The sequence below is a fragment of the Neopsephotus bourkii genome, unplaced genomic scaffold (genome assembly GCF_033783945.1).
Source record: "Neopsephotus bourkii isolate Nb327-2 ecotype Australia unplaced genomic scaffold, CSIRO-AGI_Nbou_v1 NB_372, whole genome shotgun sequence".
NCBI classification, from domain to species: Eukaryota; Metazoa; Chordata; class Aves; order Psittaciformes; family Psittacidae; genus Neopsephotus; species Neopsephotus bourkii.
Genome location: NW_026900878.1, coordinates 8,482 through 25,317, shown reverse-complemented (window position 1 = coordinate 25,317; position 16,836 = coordinate 8,482). Strand labels below are relative to the sequence as shown.

General features: G+C 46.0%; 1 protein-coding gene and 1 pseudogene across 1 annotated transcript; both read left to right on the top strand.

Moving 5' to 3' along the window:
• Positions 1 to 8,439: 8,439 nt before the first annotated feature.
• On the top strand, positions 8,440 to 10,883 carry LOC133209945 (alpha-1-antitrypsin-like; annotated as a pseudogene).
• Positions 10,884 to 12,284: 1,401 nt separating this feature from the next.
• Positions 12,285 to 15,197, top strand: LOC133209944 (uncharacterized). The gene is made up of 8 exons (XM_061348919.1): positions 12,285 to 12,346; positions 12,502 to 12,864; positions 13,111 to 13,215; positions 13,691 to 13,759; positions 13,952 to 14,095; positions 14,241 to 14,697; positions 14,828 to 14,964; positions 15,092 to 15,197. The coding sequence occupies exons 2-8, from the start codon at positions 12,535 to 12,537 to the stop codon at positions 15,185 to 15,187; spliced, it is 1,338 nt and encodes a 445-aa protein (XP_061204903.1). The 5' UTR covers positions 12,285 to 12,346; positions 12,502 to 12,534; the 3' UTR covers positions 15,188 to 15,197.
• The last annotated feature ends 1,639 nt before the right edge of the window (positions 15,198 to 16,836 follow it).

Below are 16,836 nucleotides of genomic sequence, written 5' to 3'. Positions count from 1 at the left end.
AATAGAACAAAAAGCAGAAGAGAACAATTTGGCTAAGGGGGCATCTTGCAAGTGGTGTGAACATGAGAAAACACTTGTACTAGAGACCATGCTACCTGTGTTATTTATGGTATATTTTCTTATTTCACCTGTGTAAAAAGAGTGGGTTTGGCAGTGGTGATAAAAGGGAATCACTCCTCTGCAAAGCAAGAACTTGGAAAATAGCTGGTTTTGTGAAATGGTGAGAAAATAGAAATGTTCTTGGAGGTTCTGTGAAGAAATATGTCATGTCATGAAGAACACTGGGCTTCCTTGCAAAAAAACCAAAAGTATATAAAAGCAGGTGGCAGGGAGAGTGAGATTGCCAGGGTGGCCAAAATGTTTCCATTGTGATGTGAGAGTCTGAGGTACAAGCTGGGGTCCTTCTTGAACCTGCCACAAGACAGAGAAGCAGGGAAGTGAGAGCAGACTAGCAGTACACTGGAGCTAATTAGCTTATCTGTCTGGGCAGGCCACCACACAATTATAGACTTTGAGTCTTTCTAAGGCTTGACTGGAACTTAATTAGCAGGTGTTAAAGCTTTTGGCATAAATAAACCAGAACATGATGCCAATGGAAAGAGAATCAAAGGAAATTATTGTAGGGAAGAAGATTTTCTCTTAGTTCAGTCAGATGTTGGCTAGTCACAGGGCACAGGCTCAGACCCGTGCAAGTGCAAGTGCACTATTGCTTCTTGGAGTCCAAAGGTTCGCTGGAACGAATTTATATTTGCATTGTCTTTTGTTATGTTTATAGCATAGATAAAGGTGGCTCTTTTTTAAGCTTTTGACTAGTTTTTGCAGATCCTTGAGTCTTTGGGGCAGGCTTCCTGAATTCCCTTGTCTAAGGCCATGTAACATTTTTAGAGCACTGCAGCAAAAGGAGTTTCTCTTCTGAGAGATATTTAAATCTGTTCTGACAGCAATTTCCACTTCAGTATCTGTTCAAAGACTGCTCTCTGCCAAGCTCAATGAGCTGATGGATACCTCTCTCTTTTGATTCCGTAGATCTGGTACAGTGAAGTTAAACCCAGTGTTTAGTTTAGACTCATTGGCATCCAGCTCATTCAATGAAGTCCTATGAATCATAAAAGAAACTCAGAGGTGATCTGAGTTTCAGAACCCAAACTGAGGTGTTTCACTTTTGTGTCATTTTTTGGATAATGCAACATGTTTCCTTAAAGAAATAATTCACTTTATGCACTAAAAAGAAATTAAGAAAAAGACAAAACCACAGTTGGGATAAACATATAATTTTAATTCCTGCTTCTTTAAAAAAAAATCTTTTCCACAGTTGTGTTGCTGTACAGATGAAGGCACCACAGATATACATCATCATTTAACTCAGCACAGCAAAATTAAAAGAGCAAATTAGTTTAGCAGCAGTAAGAGGGGTCTGATATGCCCCATCTTTGTATTTTTTAACAGTAAAGGCAATGTTTTGCTCTCATTTCTTTTTTTTTTTACTGAGATTGATCCCCAAGTGTTCTTCCATGATCTCCCAAGAAATCCAGTTCTATTTTCATTCCTAAGCAGCCAGCTGGATGTGACATGTGTGCTTTAGATAAAGGTGGAATTTAGGTGGTGGAAGATGATGAAAGGTCAAGAGAAGTTTAAGGGGAAAACAGCCTCTCTAAACACTTCTGTATTCAGGGAGTTTGGCAACACTGAGCTAACCACTGAGACTGAAGCCTTGTATCTCATTTCTGTGGGCAAAAATGAGGAATTATTTTTGGCACTCTGTGGATTTAATGGGTGTCCCAGTCTTTCTTTAGAAACTACTTCAGAAATATTAATTAAAACCCTTTTTCCTCATTGCTTGCATTCTGGTCTTTGAGTTCAGTCATAGATCTGAACTAGCATTAAATAAACCTCTGTAACAAATATTGATGGCGTTCTATGAAGAGTCGGGTAATTTTCATGATGTTTTCTTACTCAGATGTGAATTCTATTCCTCAGTATCATGCAAATAACAGCCAAAAACCGTTGTCCACTGAGTGATTAGGTTTCACTCCCACCTACTAACTGGCCACTCCCATAAATAGTACAGGTTGACAGATGGAAATTATCTAAACATCTCCTGGAAAGCAGCAATGTAATTGAAATCTGGCTCATCTTAAGGTAGCCACCAGCAGCATTGACTTCACATTTAGGTTTTACAAGCAGGTCATGGCAGAGGAAGGGGACAAGGACATTTTATTCTCTCCTTTGAGCCTTTCTAGTGCCTTTGAAATGCTCTCATGGGGGAGCAAAGCATTGATGTGGAACTGGATACACAAAGACCTCACTTGACAGAGACAGAAGAGCAGGAGATCCATGAAGGTTTTCTTTCATTTACTGCCAATCAAGGTCTACTTGAGCAATGCCCTGTCTGTAAATGGCAGGCCAGAAGTCTCTGGACAATGACAGAGATTCATGACACTGAAACGCAGAAACTGAAGAGAAGATCAATGAAAAGTTTGAATGTAGAAAATTCCAATTAAGAACTTATTTTTACCATGTGATGGTTAAATACTGGAAAAGATTGCCCAGAGAGATCATGAAATCCCCCTCCTTGGAGGCATGTCCCTGAGGAACCTGATCTAAGTAAGCATGCTTTGAGCAGATGGCTGGACTAGGGGATCTCTGGAGGTTTCTTTCGGCCTAGATTTTTATTCTGAGATTCTGTTGCACGTGGGTAAGAACCTGTGAGGAAAACACACTGGCACAATTTACTATGTTCTCTATAAAAGTAAAATCTGTTTTACAGAAGGACAGTTTCAGAAGTATGTTTTGTCTGATTATAACCCCCAAGTTTTTAATATTTCTATTCCATATTGGTTGATTATAAGGCTGCTGCAAGAAACCATTGGACAACACAGCTGGACAGAATTTGAACAAGACTCTATTACTGAGTAGATGCAGGATGTTCACAAAGCCTTTCTGAATTTTGCTGGGAAGCACAGGGAGGCAAGAGGCTGCCACCATGTTCAAACACATAAAACATGAATTTTGTATAGGCATTGCTAGTGTTTAGCTTAAAACCAGCCTCTCTCAAAATTCAAAATTAAGAATATGTTAATATTATTAACTGAGACCTGTTTCTAAATTAGATGGGATGAAGCAAAGTTTGTATGAGAAGACAACTTGAAATTGCAAGAATTCAACCACACAACACTTGAAAAGCGAAGAAAACTTGTAAGGAGTGATCTTTATCTCATATGCATACATGCATCACTAGCCAGCTGTACGAAGAGATAGTGTGCCAGCAGCAAATTGTCAGATTATGTTGTGCTAATTAAACCGTATTATTTTGTTAGGCATGGCTCATTGAATAACCACTGTGTAACTGTTCACAGAAGTTCTTTAATTCTTACAGCCATAACCAAGTAAAAACGTGAGGCTAGAATTTTCTTTAATATAAATTACAAAAATCAACATGGTTGTCTCCTATGAAAGCATAAACAGAATACACAAGGTCAGAATAACCATGCACATGAGCTGTGTTTAAATTAGAGGGAAAAGCAAAACTGTTTCATTAGCAAATGTGCCAATGAGAAAAATGAAGCAAGCCAGAAAGACACATTTTAATGCATCCAGAATCTGTGTTTGTATGCCTAATGTAAGATTTTAGGCTGCTATTTTAAAAAGTCTTTTTTAACCCAACCATTACTACTCAGAAAAAAAAAAGGTTAAACAACAGCTGGTTAGGACCAGTAACACTTTTCCATGGACAAAATTTCCACTAGCATAACTGGAGTTTTCAAAGCTGGAGTTTTAAAATTACACTATTTAAGTTCCAGCAGGGCTTATGCATAGAAACATGACTTGGCCAGCAAATATCAAGTACCTTAACTTTTCTTTTAAGCAGCTGCCAAAATGAAAGCATGAAGTACAGATTATTAAGACAATTTGGCTTTGGTTCATAAACATGGATTTAGAAAATGTTTCCAGCTATTCTAGTGTAAGATGTTTGCTTTCCACGTGACACAGGAAACTCGATAAAATACATAGTTTTTCTCTGAATCAATTAATACTATACATGGACAGGAAACTTTTGAAGATTTAATGAATGAAAAAATGGGTTCATATCCTTTTTTTATTGAGGTTTTGGAGCTGAAATATTTTCTTCAAGCTGGGCAGCTCATACCAGAGACACTTAGAGTAAAATAGTATGAGTGCAGTCACGTGCTTAGGAATGAACTACAACGTAAATCAAAGTAGCAGTGTAGGCACATTTTGCAGGTATGGTCTCCAGAAGCAGGCCCTGTGGTGGACTAGCTGTTGGCTTGTAGAACCTCTGCCAACCTCCCTCATAGGACGATGGAACTCTCAAGGCCACCATCTCATGAGAACACTGGTAGCTGAAGTAAAGAGAGGAAGATTCTGAAAGGGCTTCAGAAAATCAGAGTGTGACGGTTTCTGAACTGATGCCAAATTCATTGTGGAGGGAAAGTAAGTTGCATGTTAATTACCCCTTTTGCTCTGATTTCGTAGAACAGAAAGTTAGCTTGGTTTAGCATGTTGTAGCAGGTGTGCAAGCTGCATGGTCAGGAAACTAAAGCCCCAAGACAGGCTACAACATGCTTCAGATGTTTTAGCTGGCAATAAGCTAAGGAGGTATAAGTGCTAAAGACAGCTGCTCACCACCATAGCCTCTTCTCCTTAAACAATGTTTGCCTGTGGCAATCATGCCTTTCCAGGAGCAGAAACATTAAAGCCAGCTGTCCCTTCAGTCACAGACCTCTACCTGGTCTGCGTGGCCATTAACAGCATTTATCTGCATCCTCAGATAATCTTGTTTTGATCCATGTAATATTTAACAGGAGTGTAAATGCTTAACACCACTCAGCTGTATGACTAAAGAAGTAGAACAGAACAGCCAACAGCCTAACTGTTTTGAAGAACTATAAGCATCCCTGTTTTTCCTGAAAAGCCACATTTGTGCAATCAAGCTTTCTAGATTCTACATTCATGTAATTCAAATGCAGTGGTTTTGTGGCTGGCAAAATAGAACAGTCTGCTCCATCAAGCTCCATCTGACCTACACAAGCTTTGCAAGAGACAGCAACAACTGGTACTTTAGTAAGAGCAAAAACCAAAATGCAAACTCAAACTCAAACTACTTAACTGCAAACTTTGGCTATATCCCAACAGAGCACTCAGAGTTCAGCTGTGTTACGAAGAAAAAAATGTTAAGGCTTTAGACAATCTGCAGGGAACCTAGATGTGTGACCAAGGCCATGGATCCTGGTAGGTAAAGAAATACCTTTTAAGGAAACATAGCAAGGGACTGAGCACAGGCATGCTTTACACTGCTTTACTTGCACAGCAGCTTAGCTCTGTAGGATCCTGGGAACTGCACTATGCCTTCCTGAGTGGATGGTAAGAAGTCCTGCAAGGTGCAGCAGAAGTATAGAGGGACTGAGCAGGCATTTTCCCAACTGGCTGATCAAACCACGCACCTAAACAGCTCATCCAGCCATGAATGCTGGTCAGCCAGCTTCACAGCACTTACCTTCCTTTGGAATAATCCTATGAAACTGAAACACATCTTTACAAGAAAGCTGAGGTTTGTTGTTTGAGAGTGCCATGGTTAATGTTACTGGGTTTCTCTCTTCTGTTATTTGTTATTCTTTGAGAGATTTGTGAGTGTACCTTGGTTTACTGTTTATGTATGTTACAACAGTTGCATTTGTTCAGTGTCATTTTTGGACACTCAGTGATGGCACACATTTTATACAGCTTTTTAAATTGCTAAATACTACATTAAGCTTTTCACAGAACTTGATAATTAGGTGGTCCTTGACAGAGATAGAATTGTTAGGTTGTGAGAAAACACTGTGTCTGAAAGAATACAAGACTACAGCTAAAAGGCACCATTCTTACAAAATTGACTGAGGTAGTCTCTTTATTGATGAGTCCAAGAGGACTCATTAGCTTCTAAATAGTGACCAGCAGGGTCTCTACTGCACAGAAATAAAAGATGAGATGTTTACACTTAAGTGGAGTTCAGTAGGCTGGGTAGCGTGGCTACACACAAGCTGCAGCTCCCTTGCTCTGACCCTCAAAGCTTAGTGCTGTGCTGAAATTGTGTCTCCAGATGGATTACCTATTTCAGGCAGTATATAGAGCAAAGTAGATACCCTTGGTACACAACCCCCTGCCAAACTGGTACAAACCCCCACCCCCCCAAGCAAAACAAAATATAATTTCCAATAAGTATTTGTGTAAGAGTTGCATACCTTGGCATATAACGTGACCAGCTAGGCCCAATGGACTTTGCTTTCTGTTTAGAGTGGAGAGATGTGGACATACACATAATGATGTCCAAGAAAACCAGCTTCATCAGCATCCAGCTTTTCCCTTCTCTGTAATAGGTATTTGAAGCCATGTAATGTTTAACAGAGGAGAACAGCACTATGGGTAAAGCAGGAAGAAACAGCACAACCCATGAGAGAACAAGACCCTTCTGAATGTAATGTAAGTACCCAGTTATCTTTACCTTTAAGATTTGGTGCAGCTGTATGGCATTTAGGTCATGCATCATGAAGCACATTCACTGTGAGGGCAAAACCTGGTTTCTAAGCACTCAAATGACAGCAGAATTAATGTCAAAAAATACTGAATAGGAAATTCTGGGGATACATTATTGCAGCTCCAGAGCATAATTCTGATCTGAAGATTTATCCCAAATAGCTCTTTCACATCTAGAAGTTGTTTCATTAAAAAGGGGAAAGTATTCTTACTACCAACTGTCAATCTTGTGTTTTATCTATCACTTATATTCCCTACAGTTTACAGCCAGCTAACTGAAAGTGAGGTGGATAAGCCATCTTATTTACATCAACATGGACTAAACAGCATTCACAAGTCAATTTTGTTGTGCCAACCTCCCCCATAAGTCTCGACTTACTCAGATCTCAGAGAGCAAAGCTGCGGAAGGACAAGCTAACTCCTTTTCACCCAAATCTTGGTGGTCAGAGTGCTGACACAGGGTGGAGGAAATCACAATAAACACCTCATCTGCTCTGCTAAACCAGTGTGTTTCAGTGCCTTTGCCACTGACTAGGGGGTAAATAGGTAATCCATGCAACTGTCTTCCTTGAGGCTGTTCTGCTTCAATAGGACACTAGGTGAGTGCTATTTGGAGTTGATTTTCTAGCCATTAGTACATTTTTTAAGGTGTAATAGTTCTTACCTGTTTTCTGACAGGTTAGGCATCTTAATACAAATCACTCAAGTATGTTCATGGTCTAACCAGTAAAAGAGAAATCAATAAGGAAAGAAATGGCCACTGTTATCAGAAGTGGCCAAGGTGCCATAATCCAGGCTAACTGCTGAGGGCTACTCTGGTTTATTTGCCTTACGAAAGTAGACTTTTTTGCTGATTCGAAGTTTGGAATGAGGGGCCAAGCCCATACCTGTGATGTCACTGGGATAGGGGGTGTACACACAGAGAGGAATCTATCTGGAAGACATCTGTCACCTGAGCAGTCATTTAAAATAAATTAACATGTTCTGATCTAACCTAGTATTGAAGCATAAAATCTTTACAATTTGTCTTGTGATGTCACTTGCATGTGTTAAAATGAGGCAGGAATGAGAGAAAGACTACTGCTTGTGAGTGCTGCAATCTCATATTGCTTTCCATTGACATAGCACTATCATTTCATATAAGCCTCATTCAATTACTAATAACATAATAATCCTGATAAACATAAAAGAATTAAGATTTGCTCCTAATGAGCTGCCTCACTGTAAAACAAATTTACACAGAGACAGAAAATAAAAAAAAATATAAGTCTTTTCACTTGTTGTCTCTCTGGGACTCATATTTTTCTTTACTACTGTCCTGGGTTCAGCAGTAGCAGTCATTTTTCTCCTTCTTAGTAGCTGGTGCAGCGCTGTGTTTTCGAGTTTTGGCCTGGGAACAGTGCTGATAACACCGATGTTTTAACTACTGCTCAAATGTTTAGTCTGACCAAGGACTTTCTGAGGCTCATGTTCTGCCAGGGAGGAGGGGAAGCTGGGAGGAAGCAGAGACAGGACACCTGACCCAAACTAGCCAAAGAGGTATTCCATACCACAGCACGTCATGCCCAGGATGTAAACTGGGAGTTACCCGGAAGGGCTACTTCACTGCCAGGGTCAGGCTGGGTATTATCTGTCAGCGGGTGGTGAGTGGTTGTATTCTCTTCCCTTGTTATGTCCCTTATCATTATTATTATTGGTGGTAACAGTAGTGGTTTATGTTATACCTTAGTTAGTAAAATGTTCTTACCTCAACCCATGGGAGTTACATTCTTTCGATTATTCTCCTCCCCATCCCTCCAGGAGCGGGGGAAAGAAAGGGGAGGAGTGAGAGAGCAACTGCGTGATTTACAGCTGAGCTTAAACCACAACGAATACTCATGTTTCTTTCACCATATGTTTCTTCCTGCAGTAACAAAGGACTTTTGTAGCTGGAGAAAGCAGAACACAGGTAGGCTGCGATGAAAAGGATTATAGCTAAAAGCACAAGGATTTAAAAACCACTTCCATTATAAAGGAGCAGGTCAGGATATAACAGTGACTATCAGATAGTTGTTGAAAATAGATGCAGATAGAAATGAAAGATGAGATGTTGACAAAGCTGACCTCCAGCATCCAATAACATTTCATCCTTTTTCTATGCAGTAGCTGTGGAGGATGATGAAGGCCACCCTCCTGCTGTGCTTGCTGGCAGCCATGCTTCGCATCACTGTCCACAGCCTGACCACCACAATGAAGAGCCCAAGGCAACTGACTGCCAGGAAGAGCACCCTTGTGAGAGAGATTCTCGAGTCCTGCCAACAGAGAGCCCCCAGCAACACAGACTTTCCCTTCAAGTTTTACAGGGAAGCAGCCATCCAGAAACCTGGCAAGAAGATTTTCTTTTCTCCAGTCAGCATCGCTACTGCCTTTGCCCTGCTAGCTCTAGGATACGGAGCCACCAGCTGGGCTCAGGTGCTGGAAGGGGCTTGCCTTTAACCTCAGCAGCACCCAGGAGGAGGAGATACAGAAGGGCTTTCATGATCTCCTCCTCTTTCTGGACCGCCCTGCCAGCCAGGTGCAGCTGAGCACAAGGAACACCCTATTCATGGACAAACATCTAAAGCCACTAAAAGCATTTCTGAAGGATGTGAAAAAACTGTACAAAGGAGAAGTGGTTTCCTGTAACTTCCAGAATTCCACTGAAGCTAAAAAAGATATCAATGGTCACATAAAGAACAAAAGCCATGTGAATATAAACTAAATACTTAAAGATCTTGATCCAAACACTCTACTGGTAATTGTTAACTACAATTATTTCAAAGGTAAGTTACATAGATGTTACAGCAATACCTCAGTTTCAACTGCACTAAAACAAATACTCCACATTATTTCTGAATTATGTTTAGAAGTTATAAGAAACATTGAAATTTCTCATGCTTTGAAATGTCTTCTACATATGTGTTTTCTTACCATATGTTTATGCTCCTACACATAAAATTTCACTCATTTGCAACCTTCAGATTTTAGGGAATTGCTAGAGCACAACAGAACTTGTGAACACATTGCTATGGCAATAGTTAACTTCCTCTTACACATCATATTTGTTAGTAGCAGCACGCAGGACATAGCCTGGAATCTACCTCTCAGAAAAACATGTTTGGAAATCAACAAACTTTCAGTAAAACAAATTTTATTTCAAGTACTTTGTTAAACCGGATCCCTTAATCTTAGGTGCCCTGGTCTGAGGCATTTCTTTATGATAACAGAGTATATATTTTTACAGGGCAAGCAGGAGGAAAGCTCAAACTTATAAAGTAAGCAGACTACTGTGGAGTTTATTCCATTATTTATTTTCCAATTTTATTTTATTTCTATTCAACATTAAAAAAAAGAGAACATACTTACAGAATGGCAAGTGGTGATCCCACTGTATTTGTTCAGTGAATGAACTGGTTTAATACAAAATAAAATATCATAGAAAATTCAGTTGAACAAACATCAAGAAAAAAATCATTTTGAAGATTAAAGCCCTTGAAGCCTTATTCCATTTAACATAATGCAGTTATCATCAGTTATGAACCCAAAAGTTCAGGTTATTCTTGCACGTAAGCTTTTCTTTAGTGCTACAAGATGAAGAACATATGAAAAAGCATATATAAGGAGCTTAACATGCTATCTTTTAAAAGGCAGACATCTGCTGTGGAATTTCTTTTACAAACAATATTCTGAAACCAGAAAGGCACTCATTGGATCCTGATCAGCTTTCATTTTCTTCAAATAAAATATAAGGTAATATGATGAAGTTACTTCCTTTAATTTATCCAACATAAAAATTTCTTGTACAAGTCTATACATAATTTAACCTGGGATATTTAGTTTTTACTCAGCACAGTACAGCAAAGATAAGAAATAACAAGATCTTTAATAAATTTGGAATACTTCAAATATGAGTGTGAATCTTCAAATATATGTTCGTCTATATGGGTTTATCTTGTGCACATCACTGTACCGTATTACTGTATCCTTGAAACAAGCATTCGATTGCATTCTTTCTCTTTAGGGTTTAAGCCTACTGGGAAAATCCTTTCAATATTAAGGGGAATCACAAAGATTATTTCCATGTGAATGAGAAGACCTCAGCTGAAGTGAAGATGATGACTCAAGATGGATTTTATAAAGCATAATCTGACAGGAAGCTCTCTTGCGAGGTGGTGCAGATTCCTTACAAGGGAGATGTTACAGCGTTGTTTATCCTGCCTGATGAAGGAAAAATTAAACATTTGGAAGATGTCCTGACAAAAGACACTGTGTCTCAATTGAAAAAAATCACTTGGTCCAGGGACCTGCAGGGCATGGTCAGGGAGTGCTGAGAGGGTTATGGAATGCACCCACTGGAGTGCATGAGGTTCTTGCAGAGGTGTTCAAGCCCCCTTGTTCTGAACTAATACTGGACCATGCTTTTCATCCTGGAAGCCGGTGTTCAAGATGCGAGCAGCACTGCTTTTTTCTCCCAACTGCTTGACAGACCTGGCAGAAGTAAGGCCAGGGCTTGTTGCCTGCTATTGCGCCACTTGGGCTTGCTTTTACTAGGCTGTGTTTGGGTAGTAACTGTGGAATTGCAGCCCCAGTGACCAGAGGGTTGAGCTGGTGGCCCCTGGGTCATAGTCAGCACCACAGTATGAGTTCTCCTCAGGCTTTGCTTCACACCTTACCCTGACTAGAAGCCAGAAGCAGTTGGTTAACTGAAGTCAGGAGATGACTCAAAATCTCTACCTGCTTTAGGAAAACTGGCACTCTGCATTCACCGGGTCCCAAAGGTTATGGGGAGACAGTGAGTTGGGGCTGGTGGATGCAAGGACACAGCATCTGCCTGCCCTGACACAGCATGGGCCTTGGTTGCCACCCTGTCAGCAGTGAACCTCAGTGCTTTCTCTTCTGCCCAAAGGTCCTTCCCTTGCTGTTGCTGCCTCACTGTGCTGGGGTGGCCCCATGCTGGTTTAGGGGTCTTGCAGCTTCTGCCAGCCCCAAGGGCTGTCTAGAAAGCATGACTAGTCCCTGGGGATGTCTGTGGAGCTCCTGAGCCTAAAGCTCTGCCAGTTCCTGAAGTGAAGGCGTAGGATCCCTTGTAAGAGGGTGAGCTACCTCCCCCGTGCATCTTGTCTCCAACTTTTTATGCCTACTCCCTCTTGGAATTCAATCCTCCCAGCTTGGGAAAGAAGACTACAAGGGCAAATCTCTCTTTAATGACTGAAAATGAATCTCTCATCTCTTTGAAAAGAGCAAAGAATCTGTTCTGCCTCTGGCTTGCCTACCCTCATTCTCCGAGTGCCTCACCACAGGAAGGAGGCGTCAGTTCTCTGGCATGGTCGGACCAGGAGGTTTCTGCGAGAAAAGATGTTCTGTCACTACTTGTCTGATGTGTGACTGCTTCCAAGGTGTTTTGGAGTCCTCTCCTTCCTCAGGTTGTATGGAAGCTTGTGTCTGTCTGTGCTGCTTTTACCTGGTTGTGCAGCTCTTTGCTCTGGAGTGAGATGCTCAAAATGTGTGTGGTGATACTGTCAGCAGCAGCCTTTCCCCCAGTATGACCACGCCTAAGGGAGAGAGTAAAACCTGTGCTGCTTTTGCCACATAGCTCTGCCATCTCGGCAGGACAGCTTGCCTTTCCAGAGCGCTAAGGTTCCCTGGGCACGGGCTGGCAGAAGCGGGGTTTTCGCAGTGTCGCCCTCTGTGAGTTCCAGAACGGGCTCGGACAACGGGCATTGAGGAACACTGAAGAGCAGCTGGTGGTGGTCGGTAAAGAGGGCAGGGAGTAGGGCAGGGTCAGCTGCTGCAGGTATGGGGCCAGGGGGCGCAGGGAACGGGGGTCAGGGGGGCCGGCAGTAGGGCTGGAGGGCGTAGATGTGGCAGGGAAGGGGCTGCGACATCCCTGAGGGAGGGTGAGCAGGAGGAAGGCTGCCCGCTGCCCGCTGTCTCTCCTACCGCCAGCAGGTCAGACTCGTGTTGTCGGCCATAGCAGCAGCAATGGCTCTACTCAGCTTGACCCAGCTGCTGGACACCGCCTTTGGGACGTCTGATGTTGAGGCCGTGAACTTCCGGGCGCTGTGCAACCTGCTGCAGGCCACGCTGGGGCACCTGGGCCTTCAGGACCGCTCCACTCGAAGCTTGGAGCAGCCTGTGGAGCAGGACAGGGCAATGACCCTGGCCGCAGCGCACCAGGCCCTGCAGCTGGGTGAGCAGCTGCCTGCGAAGGACCCGCTGCAGGACACCACCAGCGGCTCCGAAGCTGATGTGGCTGCCGACGAGGCGCAGCTGGTGGAGAAGGTGGAAACTGACAAGAGCAGCAGCTCCAAGGTAGAGGGTCTCCCCAGTCCCCTGGGTGCTCCCCCACTGAGGCACCTCCTCCTCCAGGGGTGGCTCTTTGCCCTTGGCATCAGTTTCAGCGCTCCTGCCCAGAGCTCATCACGGGCAGGCAGGGCTGGATCCAGCCCTGCTGACATGGCTTTGTGTGATGGCTTTCACTGGGGCAGGGTGGCGACCAAGTTCCTGGTCTGCAGGGACCCTCCCGTGGGGCTCATGCCTGCCACCTTCCTCTCCTAGGACACGTCTGTCTACCAGGATCTCCTTGAGGAGATTAGCCAGGTGAAGGAGGTGCAGTCCCACATGCAAGAAGAAATCCGCATGATGCAGGAGGCGCTTGGCTTGGTGAGCTGCTGCTGGTGTCCCAAGGAGTGAGCTGGCCTCTTGTTGCCCTGCCTGCATCACCCCACATCTCCCTGCTGACCCTGTCTTCTGGCCTTGAGTGTCACCCAGTGTGAAGGGCACTGGGAGGGAAGAGTGGGAAGGGTGTCCCCAGAGGGAAGCATGGGAGCTCGCCCGCACTACCTGGAGCCCCGGGGAGGGCAGAAATGGGCAGCACTGCCTGCAGCTCAAGCTGCTGGTAGAGGTAACTGTGTGTGTCCACCCAAGTGGTGCTAAGGCACTTCTTAACTAAACGCCCATTAAATTAGCATGGGTTCTGGGATGGAGGGTCAAGATCTGCTGGTGCAATACAGCAGCAGCCCCCAAGCACAAGCCTGCCCAGCATCCATCTGTCTAGTGCCCAAGTTAATTTGCAGGTGCTTCTGCTCAGTCCTGCTCCTGTGTGCTGAGTGCAATCCCTATCCTCACCCCACTCTAGGGGAATCTCTGGGATGCTGCTGGCCAGCTGCCAGGCCTCTGCAACCTAAGGACTCTGGCCAGTGATGTGGTATGGTTACGAGCACGCCGGATCCTGCTACGAGGCAGGAGGCGGCTGCATCCCTAGGGGACTAATGCAGGCAGTATCTGCATTAGGGCATGTTCCCCAGAGGTGCTGGCTGTGAGGGGGAGTGCTCCTGTGGGTCCCGCCATGCCCCTGGCTGCATGTCAGGGGTAAGCCATTGATCCCTTCCTTCCCCAGCAAATGCTGAAGGAAAGGCTGGGCCTGTACCCAGACCCGGACAAGGTGACCAACATGGTGCACTGGGACGTCCTGCTGTGGGCAGCAAAGGAGACCAAGGAAGAGATGGAGGAAGACCCAGAGGAGAACAAGAAGGAGACCAGTGCACTTCAGATATGGACAGCCCACATGGGGCAACCTCAGTGCTGGGATCTAGAGACAGCTTGGTGGGGCTGAAGGGTCCAGGGACAGATCTAACAGCCCCTAAGCAGCAGGTAAGCGTTCCCTCAGATCAGAGGATGGATGCTAGCACCACAGCGATGATGCAGACAGTGTCTCAGGATGCACAGGCCACCAGCTTGGGGACACAGCCAGCACAGCCAGAGTCCACGGGCACCCAGACCACCACCCTGGGGATGCAGCCAGAGCCCACCGTCACTCAGACCACCATCTCACGGGAGCGGCTCAGCACACCGCTTCACCAGGCAGGCCCCTGGCAGCAGGGACTCTCTTGCCAACAGCCCAGGGATTCGAGATCCCGCTCGACATTGATCCCAGGGCCACGTCCCACTTGCAAGAGCTGGCCTTGCCCAGCAGTGCCTACCACAATGCCTACAATTGCTATGAGGAGACGGTGGAGACTCTCAAGCAGATTGGGCAGCTCAGACACCTCTATGCTGCCCTGAAGGAGCAGGTAGCCCAGCTAGAAGCCACCACATTGGACCAGACTGGACTGGAGAAGCTGCACCTGCTCCTCCAGGAAGGAGGTGGGAGCTCTGGGAGGCTTGGGGGGGGGTGTTTGAAATGCTGGGTCTGGAGATCGTTGTGCTCACAGCCTGGCCAGTAGAGTGAGACCCCTTCACTGACAGTGTGTCCCCTTGTACCACGTTCTTCTAGGCCAGGAGAGCGTTGCCAACATGCTGGGTGACCTCCAGGCCCAGGTGTCATCCCTGCAGGGCCTGGCCAGTGACCTGCAGGGCTTGTCCAGGGACCTGCAGGGTGTGGCCAGGGACCTGCAGGGCGAGAAGGGAAAGGTAAGGAGTCCCTGAGGGAGATGCAGGGATGCTGCGAGAGTTGGGCACGGAGGAGGCAGCTGATGAGCCTCTGTGCTGGGATGACAGAGGGGCCATGCCCTGACTCTGCCCCCACTGCTGTTCCCAGATCAGAAAGCTGGAGAGTGCCCTTGGCAAACTGGAGGCGGCCAGAGCCAGCTGGCAAACAGACCTCAGCAACCAACTCAGCCTGCCACTGGGGTAAAAGGACAGGAGAGGGTGCAGCCTGCACCTCCAGCTTCTCCAGCCCAGCGCCCCCCAGGCAGTCCAGCCCTCCACCCTGCTCCCCAGCAAGGTAGGGATGAAGAAAGAAGGGATTTGGCGGGGGTGACTGAGGTTGGGAGGGCAATGCTGAGCATCTGGGCGGGGGGATCCATGCCTCAGTTTCCCCAGGAGAGATGGGTATACAGGGTTGCTTGGCGATGCTGAATTCAGCCCCGTGCTTTAGCCAACCTGTTCTCTCCTCCCCAGCACGACAAGATAGAGCAGTTGGGCTAGGACATCCAGGCTGTCAGGCTGTCAGCCAGGCTGACCCCTGCCCCTCAGCCCCTGGCACCACTGGCCCACTGGAAGACAGGTCAGCCTCATCCCACAGCCATCTTCACCAAGTACACCAGCCCCACCTGCCCCTCCAGCCCCGCAGGATGTATGCAGTAACCGGGCAGCCGGGCAGGACTGGGGTTCACTGGCTGAATCCCAGCATCCCGGCACCCCAGATGGCAAGGAAGTAGCTCCCGGCAGCAGCAACAAAAGGTGACGCTCAGCAAAGCGCCTGTGTGGCCTGAGTGGGGGGGACCCTGGCTTGGGATCTGCCCTTGGCCTGTGGCCACATGTCACTGAAGGAGCTGAAAACAGCCCCTGGCCACCCCATTGCTCCTCATCCCCAGGGTCTGAGCACCCTGAGCTGTTGCGCTCCCCCTGGCACCTCCACGAGCCCTGTGTGGCCCCCATGGCCCCTGCTAGGGGAGCCTGTGGCCCCAGAGCGGGGCTGGGGGAGCTGGGCAGTGCAGCAGGAGGAGTAAGATGCTCAGTTGCTGCTGAAGGTGGTAGCAAATTGGCACCTGGGTGGGAAGAGTGGTGGCAGCAGCACACAGTGAGGGACAGCTCTCAGCTTCCTGTACATTGCTCTGCCCTCTTCCCTGCTAAAAGCAGGGAACTTGCCCATACTGTTGCCCTTCTTTTCTGATTGTGAGTACTGCAGTGGTATTGGTAAAGAGCACAGGGCAGGAAGGGGCTTCAGGGCTTCATGCTGGAGTTGGCTTCCTTGGTGTTTACGGTAAGGAAGGCAACGTGTGTGGCTGTACTGCTTCTGGCACCCAACTTAGACCATACCTAGCCCTTAATTCATCAATAAACCATGACAACAGTTAGTTGGGGCCAGCCAGGACTGTGGAGATTTGGTGCCTCAAAGAGCATAGGAGAGCTAACTCCCACCAGAAATAGGGTGTGTGGACTTCTGAGGCTAGGGTTCAACTCCCGTGGCTTCAGAAGTCAACAGAATAAAATCTTAACACCGTGTCACATTGAAGCCAAAGGACTATAGTCATCCAACCGTATGTGGCTGTTAAGAGACTGTGCTGTTGACTTTACTGTCTGTGTGGACCACGCAACCTACAGGCTTCAGTCCATGACTGTAGACCCTTGAACTCTCCTGGAAGCCCTGCTATCAAGCTTAGATGTAGAAACGTACACAGCAGTTACCTATAGTTAGGTGAGAGGAATGCCAGTACAGGTGTCTGTGGGACTGTAGATGCCTGTGATGAAGTAAGCTACTGCAGAGGGTCAGGAGATGAAACAGAGGTTTGTCTTAAGTGCACCAGCCCATATTAACCAAACGCCACAGTACTGGGCCAG